General features: G+C 32.9%; 1 protein-coding gene across 1 annotated transcript; it reads left to right on the plus strand.

The window, feature by feature from the left end:
- The first annotated feature begins 725 nt into the window (after positions 1–725).
- LOC132550946 (solute carrier family 13 member 2-like) lies at positions 726–13,375 on the plus strand. Its single transcript, XM_060215047.1, has 14 exons — positions 726–839; positions 3,950–4,099; positions 4,357–4,472; positions 4,810–4,967; positions 6,290–6,386; positions 7,063–7,221; positions 7,458–7,580; positions 9,956–10,051; positions 10,239–10,343; positions 10,976–11,081; positions 11,586–11,687; positions 11,977–12,138; positions 12,512–12,649; positions 13,175–13,375. The coding sequence occupies exons 1-14, from the start codon at positions 726–728 to the stop codon at positions 13,373–13,375; spliced, it is 1,827 nt and encodes a 608-aa protein (XP_060071030.1).
- The last annotated feature ends 1,845 nt before the right edge of the window (positions 13,376–15,220 follow it).

Consider the following 15,220-nt stretch of genomic DNA (forward strand, 5'->3'; position numbering starts at 1 on the left):
AACTGCATCAACATTTTATTCGTGGAAAAAAGGATAATGTAATTGCAAATAATGCAAGATAGCTAATCCATAGTTTGATAGAAAGAGAGTAAGTTGTAACGTTAATTTCAATGCAAACGATCTGAAATGTGCGTGACAAATAAAAATAACTTCTTCTCCATGTTACACGACCTGCTGATCTATGTGAATATCCAGTAACGCCTTGTTCTCCAAAAATGTTTTGCAGTATGTATATGTGATTGGTTGAAGTCATATCGGCATAACCATTAAACAGAATCTGTTATAATCCGAATGTGTTTAATGTTATTGCACGTAGCAATAGAAAAAAAGGATGACCAAAAATATTTGATATGAACATTTAATATGTCTTAGTCTTCTTTTCGCATTGACATAAAACTACTGCAAAAACATTAAGGATATGAGCTCTTAATACACATAATTTATGTAGTTACGGATGCGACTATTACTAGTGAAAGTAAGATTGACAATACGTAGTGTTATCTAGAAATACATCAACCTGTCACTCCGTACATTGTTTACAGTACTCTCTATTGGCCCATACCTTACCTCTAACACGGATATATGCAGATAGGTCATACGAAACACGTATATCTACGTACGGATAACAGCCTGGCTGTACTTGGTAGTGTCTGCTCGGACATACACATGTTATATAACCCAAGTTCAATCAGAAGAATCTAATTTTAAAATACATTGGCATCAAGATGGATTACACGTTCAGGGAGTTTTTGCGTGACGTTTTAGCAATAAGGAAAATCCTTATTGTTATTTTTACACCAATTGTGCTTCTGGCGATACCTCTAAGTGTACAATCAAAGGTATGTACTTCATCTTTATTATTATGTATTATTATGAAATATATCAATAATACAATAAACATAAAATTATTATGGGTCAAATCATAGTTTTCTTTAATTATAAACGATACAAATAATTTAGATTTTCAAGTCGGTTGTTTGCTAATAAGAGATATGTTAAACGACAAAAGATAAAATGTATTACTGTTCATGTTATCTGAATAGATATACCTAAAACAATACGCCTAGAACAACACTATAACGCACTCCCTCAACTTTAATGAAAACGTAGTTTTGTTTGATTGATGACAGTTAGCCTACACACACACTTGTAAAACAGACGTATACGCGGCGCGACCCCTAATCTCTGTTAGCGGTAACTTCCTCGATACATTCTTGTCCTTGTTAACATCTTTATGTTTTTCATATAACCGTTACTGTTTTCTTTGTGTGCAAGAATACCTTTGCTTATTACCTGGACACGAGAATCACACTCTATCATGATTTATCTTATCAGTGTGCACATGGTCATAGAATTGACATACCTTTTATCAGTGGAACATTTAAAAAAATCAAATACAAAAGGCAAAACATGTTTGATAATACGTCCATCAAAGATATTTCTTCTATTTCATTCTGGTCTTTATTAAGAAACACAAAATGCCAAAAAACGCCAAACACTTGAGTTATGTACAATTTAGGTAAAGTATAGGTAATGAGGACTCGTATGATTATAATACATTTACAGATTTTTATGGTAAGCTGAAATAGTTCCATGTCTTCAAAAACAATAATTTTAATGTAAAAAGATAAGCAAGCTACACTGTATGACTCTTAAAGCAGTCTACATATTTCGTAAAAAATCCGTATCCTGCGTTATGTCGTTTTGGCTCACTTAAGGAAAGTTGACTTTGAAAGTCTTGTAACACCCAGACCATGCACTGATCTACTGTTTGGATCTATCCGACGATTCATATTTTTCGCCTTTCCTATACATAAAAGTAAATATTTTTTAAATGTCATTGCCACATTTTGGTATTACACTTCTTAAGTTCTATGTTACAGTTTGATTTTCACTCAGTTATTTTATCACTACTCGATATGTATAAGATACCACGAGCATTCATACTCCTAATTACAAGTAATGATGACATCTTTGCAGTATTCAAAAGAATCGCCAATGGATCTAATTATAAAAGCAAGCATGGGATGGAAAACGCTTTGAAATCTACACATTACATGTATTCATTTCTGAAAACAAATTTGTAAATCACAGAACCTTAAAGATGTATCAGAAATAACTGTTGGGCTAGAAACATATCTACAATAAAATAAGAAAACATTCATAAACCTCTCCTTGAAAATCTCCGAAACAACATACTTTGTTTATTTACAAGGAGTTTCTGTTTGTTACTTGTTTTCTTTATTTGTTTATTGTTTTTAATGCAGGCTCAATCTGAATATTTGCATAATTTATTCACCTCCAATTGAATTCGTGATACTACGTCAATATTAGATATCCACTTCACCGGGACTATATAGACATCTTATCACAGGATTGCTGTTTGTCAGAGACAACATGCTCACCACCTTATTTGCAATTTTCAGTAATTATAAAAAAACTGTAAAAAAATATAATACAAACAGAATATGTCGGAAGACTTTTCATTGAATATAATTATAAGGATTTTGTAATAATAGGATACTAATAGTAAAAGTGACAGCCACTTGAAACTGTCCACACTTGTGTACCTTGTGTACACTACAACGTATACATTTAGATATCATTTTTAATGATCATGATCGTTGCCAATCCTCACGTTTAAGTGCTCATGTAAACATTCAGATAGTGATATTCATAATACTACATCTATAATTCATGGGAGTGTGGGGTTTTAAACTAGTGTCGGGAGGTCGCACAGGTAAAGGTATTGCTTTCACGATGAACATCATCTGGTGTCCTAATTAACATCAGGCACGTCAACATCAATTAGTATGAAAACCGATAAATCATGACCGGTATGTGAAAATGAAACTAAACGTCGTTTACTGGTAATGGATATGAATGCGGATGTTTTCCCCTGATTTCATTCAAAACTAAACGTTATTGTTTCTAATATGGCATTGTAAAGATTACTTCTCTAATATTATAAATACTTCTTAAACTCCAAACATTTCAACGCTACTGCCTTGTATAAATGGATATCAAAATGTTGAAATTGGTAAATATTGGTACATTTGTCAAATCATAGAAACATGCTGTGTTTTACAAAATGCTTGACGACGAAATGAAATTTGTTCATCATACGGATTCTGTCATCGCAATTATGTTTTCTGAATAATACAATTCTTTATCACCTTTGATTCTATTAAGACAAATTTGTAATATTTTTGTTTGTTACACGTGGTAATATAACCTATTTTGACAATTTTGCATTGTGAAATAATAATAGAGACAATAGATATATTGCAAACTTTACTTCAGGTTTGTAATATAAGTTATAATGGTCTACAAATTTTGCCTTGAAAGACTTATTAACGGGAAGCTTTGCAGAATCTGGAATGTAATATAATAATGAATTTGTTTATAAGGATATATCTGATGAACCCTTTCCATATAAAAAACAATTGCTATGAAAAATTAAAACATGCTTCTAAACAGGGCATATTATCATAAATGACATACATTTAAGCTATCTTAATATTAATGTGTAGCTACATCAGAATAAGATTGAAATGAATACTCTATTTTGCAATCACACATCTTAATCAAAATGTAAGAAAGGTAGACTCTCTTCTATTCATTTCCGATCCAATATTTTTTTTCAATGCTAATGTATCATTTTCATAATAATAAAAAAAGTAAAAATATCAAATCGAAAGCGTTCTTTTAAGCCCATAGTTTAGAAACTAAAGACAGTTACTTGACTGAGTAACCTTCCTTGTCATATATATTGCCCTTTTAATGGTAAGGAATATGGCATTCTCACCAATACTCATACTGTACAGGTTAAACTTTTTTAGGAGGTATTATTTCGAGATCAATTGTGAAAAAAAAATCTTTAAAACAGACTTTGAATTATATTGAAAACGCACAATGAAATGCAATCTGGATAAATACATATTTACAGGAAGCAGACTGTGCCTATGTTGTCATCATCATGGCTGTGTATTGGGTGTCGGAGTCATTGCCCATAGCTGTGACAGCACTGTTGCCCATTATTTTATTCCCTATGGTTGGAATGATGTCTGCGAAAGATGTTTCAGCAAAGTTTGTCAACGTAAGATTTGATGATGGTCTTCGTAATTTATGATATTTTGTCAAAGACGAAAATTGTTTAAATAACGTTGCTTGGAATATTTTGGACTCAGGACAAAAACATTAATGTTATATACAAATAGTTAAAAGAAGTATTATTATGTTTATATCAAGCCCAGAGTTACATTTTCTTATACAATACAGCCATTCAAATATTAGGTTTTATAAGAAAATATGAAGTAATATTGCCTTAATATGACCATATATTCCGTTATCAAGGACACGACGATGCTATTCATTGGAGGACTCGTTATAGCTTCAGCAATCGAGCGTTGGAACATCCACAAACGAATAGCTCTCAGGATTCTATTGATAGTCGGTTCTGAGCCTCATTGGTACGATATACTATACATGATTGGCAAATTCTACTTGTTACTTATAGTTTTGCTCTTCTTTTTTAATGTTCTTTGTCATTTCTATTATATAAAAGAACATTCATGCTTGCAAATAACCAGAATATGTTTAAGAAACTGTGCATTGTAGTGTATGAATATTTGTCAAGCTAGAAAAAGTGACGAGGTACTTTAGTTATAGTCATGGACAGAAATTCTAAACAAATGCAAATAACTAAACAACCAAGTAACCATAGCTCTTTGGAACGGTAACGAATTACGAACGATGTTATTCTGCTTCTTCATATAAAGTAATTATTTTTTAAATCCTATCTTTAAGGCTGATGCTAGGTATGATGCTTCCCACATGGTTCTTGTCCATGTGGATAAGTAATACCGCCACAACCGCCATGATGATCCCAATAGCTAACGCAGTAATGGTCCAGCTTAAGGATGCTAGGGAACTCAAGGAGAAGACTGAACATCCCGAACTTGATGGTAATAATAGAGTTGATATTGTGTTTTATGTAGTTGTGTCTTTTATCTGCACAAAGACTGGCAGGAAAAACATTCAGGACGATATCAAGAGACCAATATCTTACTATTTGTAGAGAACAGATACCAAAAAATAGGAGGTGAATCAAATTTACTTGAAATTGATATCAGGTGTAGGATCACTAAGTGATACGTTGGCGAAAGAGAGTAAATTTGCTCACATGTAATCAGGTACGGATATGTGAACAACTGCCTTAATGTATATCCGTGATGGTGTGTGATGTTGTTTCATCACTTGGGTCTCTCTAATACGTCTTACTCCAAACTATTCTATGTGGTACTAAGTGAAAATGGGACATTTTTCCTTCCATAGTGTGTCAGTCCCATAACATTTGACTGTCTACATTTGACTGTAAGACGCATTGAAACCCAGTCGAATACAATAAATTTACATCTCTTATTTGTTCTATCTTCTGATGTTGTATTTCGATTATTGTTTTCCTCCATTACTTCCTATTTTTAAACACTAACATTGTAGGACAGTTCTCAACGGATGAGCTTTTTTTATCTCATCATTTAGCTCTACAACATCTCACTCCAAATTGTCAGTATACTTGTGTTTTTTTTGCACAGTGCTTTCTAAAATAGACAACCTTATAACCTTAGATGTGCCCGTTTCAAAAGATGAAACATTTTCAATGATGCAATATGCTAGTCTTATAACCCTTTCAATGATATACTCTTGTCCCAGAATGAAACAAATAATGGACTACATTTAAATATACTTACTAGTCGAAGTGAAAACAATCATTATTCGATCTGTGTGACATAAACGTAACTTATTGTGTCCTGAAACTGGATCAGCTATATATATATGACCTTGATCCTAAACGGCCGACACTGCGTTACCTAACTAGACTAACTTTAATATCAATTTCTTATGTGATGGGCAATTAGGTGTGTTCGGCGCTGGTTGTATGGCTATGTATGTAGATTTTCATAGTCGTTACCCTGGTTCTCGTTTTGAGACGTGCTATTACTTGCATTGGTCAAGATTAACATTTTAACAAGAGTGTATCTTAATCTCTACTTTTTGAGTTGGAATTCCGATTTTGCGTAATCTTTGACATTATTTAGATGCTTTTGGATACGTTAAAATGCAAGTTTGTTACTATCCATTTTTCAGATCCGAACAAAACCAATTTTTCAGGATCTTATGTCCAGTCTTTATTTACATCCCTTGGACATCTGCCGTTTGCTCGATTCTCTTTAAAAGTCTGTGTTTTTCCTTTGATTATTTTTGTACGTGCGTCCGTTTACTTAAGGTTTTGACAACAAGGCCCTCGAATTGGAAAGTATAACAGTAACAGAAAAACGGGAGGAGAATAATCTAAAGGAAATGGATAATTCAAACGCAAAGAGGTATGTGTTACATGAGGGTATAAAAACATAGAATCTCAAATCTTTAAAAAGTTTTCATTACATTTCTTTTCGAACGAGTCTTCGATGTTTTTAGTTTGCAAGGAACGAGGTTCATATAGTACCATATTACCTAAAAGCTTTATCACATAATCAAGAAACATAACAATGTGACATGTTTTAGAGTCAAGCTGTGCATTAAACGGAGTCATTTTATTGTCATTTTAAATTCGTGACTTAACGTCATTGTACATAAAATATCATCACAATCAATTTCTGACTGGCGCAGTCAGTGAAAAAAGGCACATTACAATGGTGACATGCTAATTCATCCCATGGGCTCAGTTCGATATTACAATGCGAGTATGGTTTTCATATTCTGTGTAAATGAATGTTTGTAAAAAAATTATTTATTTAACTATTTTCATTTTCATTTTTTGAATTTCATTTTATTTATCTATATCTTTTCCAATATTTTGTATCTTTATTTTTTTCGTTTCCTTATTACAAGAATCAAAACGATATTTAATATAACTCTTATTCCAAATTGTATCAATGATACATTGAATAATTAATAAACTATAAAGAAATTACAAAATGTACTTGGTTGTGATATTCTCAGAAACATAAAATGTATCAAAATTTATATTATGAATGGTCAAAATACCTTTACTTTCAGTCCAAATGCTAATAGCGATGATGAAGACGGTTCCGAGGCCGAGCATTTACGGATGTGTAAAGCGTTGTCGCTAGCTATTGCGTACTCAGCCAATGTGGGGGGTATTGGTAGTTTAACAGGAACTAGCCCGAATCTCGTCATGAAAGGACAGAGTGATATGTCAGTATATTAAATAATCTTTCCAGTCTTTTCACCATAGATTCCTAGCGATGAAAAAATACCTGAATTAAAGATATGTTTATTATCATGAATTATGCTAATTCATGTCTATAAGAGACATCGGTGAAATACACATAAATATATATAAAAAATCTTTAAAGATTTAATTTTGTTGGTTCCCGGTACCATATCCCTTCTAGTGTTTCAGTTTAAAATAACATTTTGCCACCTTTTAGTGTATTTCAGAAGTATGGTGCTGAATCACCCGTCACCTTTGCCACTTGGATGCAGTTCGGGCTACCGCTATCAGCTGTTTGTCTCGTCATTCTCTGGGTGTGGCTACAAATTTATTTCCTGCGGTGTAAGTAAGTAAACGCCAATAATGTTTGTTAATACTCTGAGTGTAAGATTACACGATTTAGATACTGTATGAAAATTAATATTAAAATACAACAAAGGTAAAAAAAAACCCGTGCTTATCACTAAGGAACACATCTTAAAATGTTATAAGTATCATTTTATCTTTATGGTTTGTAAATATCCACAGAGTCCGAATTTTTCTGCAAGAAGAACATTTCATATAATGCATAAAATCGAATTTCATTGAAACAGCCATTCAAGATTAAATTAGTCGCACAGGAATCCACGACATTTCATACGCTAAGATATTCTGCTCTGCTCAATGCTCATCATACCATGGATGGTTCGTTTCCTTTAATGCATAAATGAACCTTATTCGGTCTCTTGTCAAATCCAAATGGTTTGTGTTTCGCATGGATCGTTTGGCTTTTAGTTGCTAAAAACAGATGATATTTGGCGATGATGTTGATCACTAAATCACTATGAACTCTCCTCTGATATTACATGTTATAACTGTCTAGTCCTAAATACATTTCTTTATGCAGTCAAACTACTCATATTAGAGCCAGTTAATTTGACGATCTAATTTTAACTCAAACGTTTCATCGACTAAATTTCTGCTTTATCTAATCAAAAAGTCAGTTGCCCGAACTCAGTAAATTCAAAAAAGGAGAGGAGACACATAGGTCCCTATTTCATAAATTCACATAGTGATTTATTTATAGTTTACTTTTTGGGGGCAATGGATTTATTAAAAGAAGACCGACCGGATATTTATGTTCGTGTTCTGAAAAACAAGATCATTTGTAGCAACATTTCTTCGTAGAATGAACTTATAGCTAGTGTGCCCAAATAACATTATGTTGTTTGCGTTGAGAGTATAAACATGAATATGTCCAACACTTGTGTGAATGCTATAACAGTTCCACCTTGTGTATACTTTCATAGATTTAATAAGAGCAAGGTGAAAAAATCGAAATGTTAAGAGACTAAATGATGCTATCATCGATAGAACAGTAAATTCTTCCTTCTCCCCAACACCGTGTTCATAGTTTCCACATTTCCACATTTTGTAATTTATTCACGTGTCGTTGTTGTCTTTAGAATCGGTCTTCCTTAAACTCTCTACCTTTTATGACGTCATTCACCATATGATCTAATTGTTATAATGAGTCATTGATGTCTTTAACAAATAGAAAATATCTCATGGTTTTAGGAATGTATCATTTTTCGGGTATCTTTTAAAAATATTTGTGATGTCGTTCATCATATGACATTTGAAAGAACTATTAATATATGTCTTTAAAAAATTGTGACATCATTCATTATATGATGTAATAATATTTCATTCATGTCTTATAAGCACATGGAAATTTTCTCATGATCTTTTATTATGTCAACGTTATCCTCTCATATATATTTCCCGACATATTTTGTTGATTCGTAAATCCATGCTGATGTAGAGATGTTCATGGCATATAATAGAAATATAAACATAAGACGACACTGATCCCTTCTAAGAAGATATACATGTACATTAATTAGGGCCCCGCATCGGAGATGCGGATGCTCTATAGTAATCAGGTTGTCCGTCTGTCCGTCTGTCTGTCCATTTTTTTTTTTTTTTTTTTTGCTTCTGGCATTTCTCACAGACAACTGCACGTATCTTTATGAAACTGGATGTACATACATATCTTCACATTACGGAGTGTCACATACTCATTTCGAGTTTCTACAGCGAAAATTTGCAGAGTTATGGCCCTTTGTTACCAAAACTTGTGCGGCCTATAACTTCCATATTGTTTGAACGACATTGACCAAACTTGCTATATGTATATATCTTGGGAATGCAGAGTATCACAAACCAATTTCAAGTTTCAACGACAAATATATGCAGAGTTATTGCCCGTTGTCACTAAAACTTGTTTCTTCTAAGTTCTGTGCACAACATCGCAAGGTTGTCGAGGGAAATGTAAAAATGCTTCCCACTTGACTCTGACAGCTTACAAGGATTGTAACACTCAACTGAAGCTGACTATTAGGGTCAAACACAAAGCGGGTCCCTTTCTGACTTGTCAGTGTGCTAGTTGTTTCTTCATATATAAAAATAAATGTCATTTTTAGCCTGAAAATATCATATATTTCGTATCGAATAATGTTCTTTTTATACTTCCTTCCTGTATATATTGGAAATTATACTTATATACTGTAAAATTAATTTTTTTCGTATAAAAATCTAATATTTCGTTGACATTTGACTTTTTTGATAAATAAAGCGCAATCCACTTGCTATTTTAATTTTACCATTTTGTAAAGATATCAGTTAAGAAGATTAATGGTTTCACAACAGTATTTCTAACCTCTCCTGTTGTAGATCGTGTTTCAGCTGTTGTCACAAACAGGACAAGTCTACATCGAGGCAAGTGAGAGAGGTGTTACAAAAGGAGTATGCCGAACTGGGTCCTATAACGTTAGTATCAAAGACACTTCATTATTATTACATTTAACAAAACAAAATTTTGCATTGTTTCTAAAATTGTAAACTATAATTCGTTTAACTAAGGTTTGCCTTTTTCCTAAACAACAAGATGTAGATATTCTGCTCAAAACTCTTCTATTCATATGTAACGTTTAATTACTGTATTTGATGTTTTCAGATTCGCACAAGCGGCGGTGATTGTTCATTTTTTCTTACTAGTCATTTTGTGGATATCACGTGATCTTGGTGGAATCGGGGGATGGGGAGACCTTTTCCCAGAGAAGTATGTGAAACATAATAAAATAAATAATAATTTTCATAAACTCTATTCCTTGGAAACGGAAAAATTGTTTTCAGAAAATAAGTTGTCATTTGTTCAAGTTTTACAGAGTACATATGTGTTTCCATTTCACAATAATTTCTCGTGTGTTATGACGCTATCCCTATGAACGGTATATATTCGGTTATGTTAAATGTATATTATATATCCTTGTATAGAAAATATACAGACAATTCACTAATGCCAATTTGATTTCGAAGCTTGCCCTGATTAATTTCATTTTAGTCTAAAACAAAACTCACACACAAATATCCATCCTTATTTTATTAACCCATCCCTTTATATACATCGAAAGAATTCATTTTTATATTATTATATTATATTAAGCGTGGGAATGACGTACATGTTATATTTCTAATAATACTTGTATCTATTTTGATAACAAAGGCATGTTTCCTGTAAGTTTTTATAAACTTGTCACCTTGTGGTGACCACTGTCAATCCATACCAATCTTTTTTTTTTGTTTTCAGTATATGTAGTATATATAAAATATACACACGCTTTATGACATTGATATATTTGTTTTTATTTCACAACATTGGTGTACGCTGAACTTTTATACAATTTGTTTCAGAACCGTCACGGATTCGACTCCATCCATTTTGATATCAGTTAGTCTTTTCCTTTTTCCATCCGAGGTACCAAGCATTTTCAGACATGGAAAAGCAGAAGAACTTTCTGTAACTGACAATACAGGTCAGTAACTGCTTACCAGAAGACCAAACAACAGACATGTTTCTTGATAATTCGTTATTTCTAAAAAGTAATACTAAAAGATGATGTTCAATCTATGTTTACAACTATCAGAATTGTAATAAAGTACGTCCGCGCTAAGGTTCTTTTTGTGAAAAATGTATACATACAGTATATATGACATATATGTTTATCATACTGAAAAAACCACATTAGAATCAACAAACAGTAATATCACTTTAAAAACCGACCAAAGGCATAACCCTTGCAATCATATGAAGCTGTGTGATTCAGTCAGATTCTTTATCTGACTCATCTGTATCAAATTTTAAATTGTAATGAAGGATACATATACATAACAAGAGCTCTTATTCATACTTAGATATGTAACTAACATTTCATCAGAGACTAACGTATTATATATGATTATGGCTTCCCGTCTTTGAACATATCAACATGCTGGATATTACTGAATTCCAGTTGCCAAAAAGACGGTGACCCCGTTGATGTCATGGAGGACAGTAGAGAAAAGTATACCATGGGGAGTCATACTACTAATTGGTGGTGGATTTGCTCTCGCAGATGGAAGTCAGGTAAATCTGAAACTCCAAACGTATACCACGTGAAAGGGTAAACATGAGATATGTAAATATAGTGTGACATTGTTTACCTACAGTTAAGTACATAGATATCTGTCTAAGAAGCCGAAAGTTATCATTAAAGGCGAATTTACCTTGGGTCATAAATAGGATATACTGTACTAACCTCATTTCCATATCTTTATATCACTTGTAGAATGTATTCTTTGATTATGAAGGCACTTTCATGATTCATTGTTCATATAAAATATTGATCGATGGAAATGTATTTGATTACTATTAGGTGTCGGGGCTCTCCGCCTGGGTTGGTGACAAACTTACCGTGTTTAGTGACTTTGATCCCTGGGTCATGAACCTGATCCTCTGTTACATTGTGGCAGCAGCTACAGAAGTTACCAGCAATACTGCAATCTGCACACTAATGATGCCCATTATGGCCGAACTGGTAAATAAAGAAAAAGAAATGAATCCGCAGAATAATGATTTTATTATTAACCTTAATTTTGTTGGTCTGTTGAAGACATACAAATTTTAACTCCGTTCAGCATTAAATGCATTCTCATTTAGTCACAGCTGTAATGCTCTCACATAACAACATGAAATAACAACTTAAAAAAAATTAACGCTACATTGTAATAAGGCTACCAAACAGTTTCATATTTTTAAATTTTTCTCTGACGGGAACACTATTGTAAAATCTTTTACAATAAGACACCATTCAAATCGTTATGTAAATACCAAACACAGCAACATGTTTACTGCTATTTACATGCCATTACTAGAAAAGACGTAAGAGTTCTAAGTTGTTGGTGTTTCAGGCTATAAAGTTGGGAGTAAATCCGTTGTATTACATGTTTCCTACTGCCATCGCCACTTCCTTCGCCTTCATGTTACCTGTTGCCACGCCTCCTAATGCCGTCGTCTTCTCCTACGGCTATGTCAAGGTCATCGACATGGTGAGTTTGACATGTTGCCTGTTTCTAAAAGTATTTTAAAGTGAATACGGATATATCGAGTTAGTATTACCAGGCGTAAAAGTGTCTTAATCAGAATGTTCTGAAGTGTTTTGGTGAATACATCAATATCCGGAATGACAATCTGATTATGCCTTACGTATTGGAATAATTATGAAGAAGACAAAACTCAAATGCCAAAGGAAACGTTTGTCATACGCTTTCAACGTTGGAAATAAATGCTGAAAAAATGAATCTGTACCCAAATAAAACGCGATTTCTAAATAGATAGCAGTACACGCATGTCACACATCTTTTCCGTATAATCGGAAGTGTTGTTGCATATCAGACAACAATGTAAATATCAATCACTTAGATAAGAAATCTCAATCAATGAATTCATATGTATACATACATTGTTTCAAAATATTAGAATCCGGTGTATTTAGCCGTGACTTTAAAAAAATATTGAAAAAACGCAAAATCATTAAAATATCCTTTTTCACATTATGCTATTTCCTCTTCTAGGTTACGGCTGGTTTCCTAATGAACATTGTTGCAGTTTTGGTTCTTATTGGAGCAACAGAATCGTGGGGAGAAAGTATATTTCACTTCCATGCGGAGCCTGACTTTTTCAAAAACTCTACATTGACTGTTTTGAACACAACTGTGAATTCAACTCTAGAATGCCTTTGTCCCACAACGGTTCTCCCCATTACAACCACATAGAGTTGACCTTCTTCTTGTTCACTGGTTTCTGTGATAATATAAATGTAATATTCAAGAATATTGTTGTTCCATGTCCAAAAGAATTTCATCACGTTAAGGTAGTGAAGGTAGATTCTAAATTGCTCAAGAACGTTATACATCGGATCATCACTAAACCTGTTTAATGGTTAACAATATGCAAGAGTATCTCAGCACATATCATCAATTAGGGTTTTGATATGTACGTGCTAATCAATTTGACTTTGTAAGTAATTTTGCTTTTAGCTTCATATTGAACTTAATTTCTCAGTACATGAGCGATCATGACGAAACACGGAATATAACCTGTATATATCCAACGCGACGCACATTTTATTTCTGAATTTCTTTCAAAGTTTATTATTGATTTAACGTTAAACGGTTCCGTTTAGCTCAGTGTTAGGCTTTTATCTCTAGCAATAAATCCTGTTTATTTATGTATGATCGTCTCATGGCACATGTCAATTTCTGTTTCGAGGCTACAGTTTATTGTTAATTGGACTTTGTTGATTTATGGCACTATGTTAGAATTTTCTGTTTCTACTTAGATCAATTTTTCTCTGTATCATTACCGGATTATGGTTATTCTAAAATCTATGCATGGCCAGCTCAAGTCGTTATTTCAGGTTCTGATTTTCACCTACAGTTTTTACCATTTATTGAACTGTGTTAATCAATTGTGCCATGTTAAAGTTTCCAATGTAGTCTTGTGTTGAATTGACTTTCTCTTTTCGTACGTTTTTATTTCAAATCCTGATGATATGGAAAAACGTAGACATATAATAACTTTATTCCTTGTAAAATATTGATTTCTTTATGTGATATTGATTTTCCTAGAAAGTCCACATGATATGTTGTACAGAGATAACTCAAATCAATCTATCGATCTTCCAATTAATCTTTGAATTTGTTTAAAGTAAATCCGTCAAATATTCCTTTTTTGAGCGATATGAAGCTGGACGTTAGATGCTAGTTAATTTGCGTTTTGGTTCCGTTGTTGTATTTTGTCTGTTTGTTGTGTTTTCATTTGAGAACATAACATTACCTGCTGCGATTGGCAAAGATTTTAATTACGTGTTTCATCAATCAGGCAGAATACACCTATTCTAACGGAACATACGGTTTTATTATCCGTGTACGTTCCATGAGTAAATCTTACTTTTGCTAATATTTTTATCTAGTTTTATTGAATTTGGGTTATGGTTGTGTTCATGTGTTGGTATTTTCTTGCTGTTTTTAGTCCACAAACAAAGTTTAAAAAACCACAATTCAATGAAACATGTCCAGCATTTAAGCAATGAAAGCATATTAGTGTGTACCGATGCAAATTTGATATTTCATAATTAATATCTCTTTTTTGAGAAGCATTTGTGTCGTTAATGTCCATTTTCTTGTTTAGTATATTCTTTGTTCATTGTTCATCGTAGTGAAATTAATAAAAGAAATATCGAAAAGTAAGAGATATTTTTGCTGGGGGCAAGCAGCATAAAATCTGACGAGATTCAATATAAACTTTCAACAAACCTTTGTGGCTATAGCTTTGCTCTTTCTGGCTATTTTTATCATACTGAGATAATGAAGATCAAATTGGTAACATTTTGACATGTCTAAGAAAAACCGTTAACAGATTCATGGCATTTCCATCACATAAACCACCAGAAAAGGAGTGTAATCATCCTTGATACTCCATGGATTACGATCACTTTCGCTCATTTAATTTCTGGACCATGTCGTGGCACGTTACGTATTCGACACCATGTAGACAAAACGAAAAGACAAGGTTGGTACATTGATCTGGAGTATTTGTAATGTAATAAATGATAATTG

This window comes from Ylistrum balloti, unplaced genomic scaffold, assembly GCF_031769215.1.
Source record: "Ylistrum balloti isolate Yb309-2 unplaced genomic scaffold, AGI_CSIRO_Ybal_v1 Utg370158, whole genome shotgun sequence".
NCBI lineage: Eukaryota > Metazoa > Mollusca > Bivalvia > Pectinida > Pectinidae > Ylistrum > Ylistrum balloti.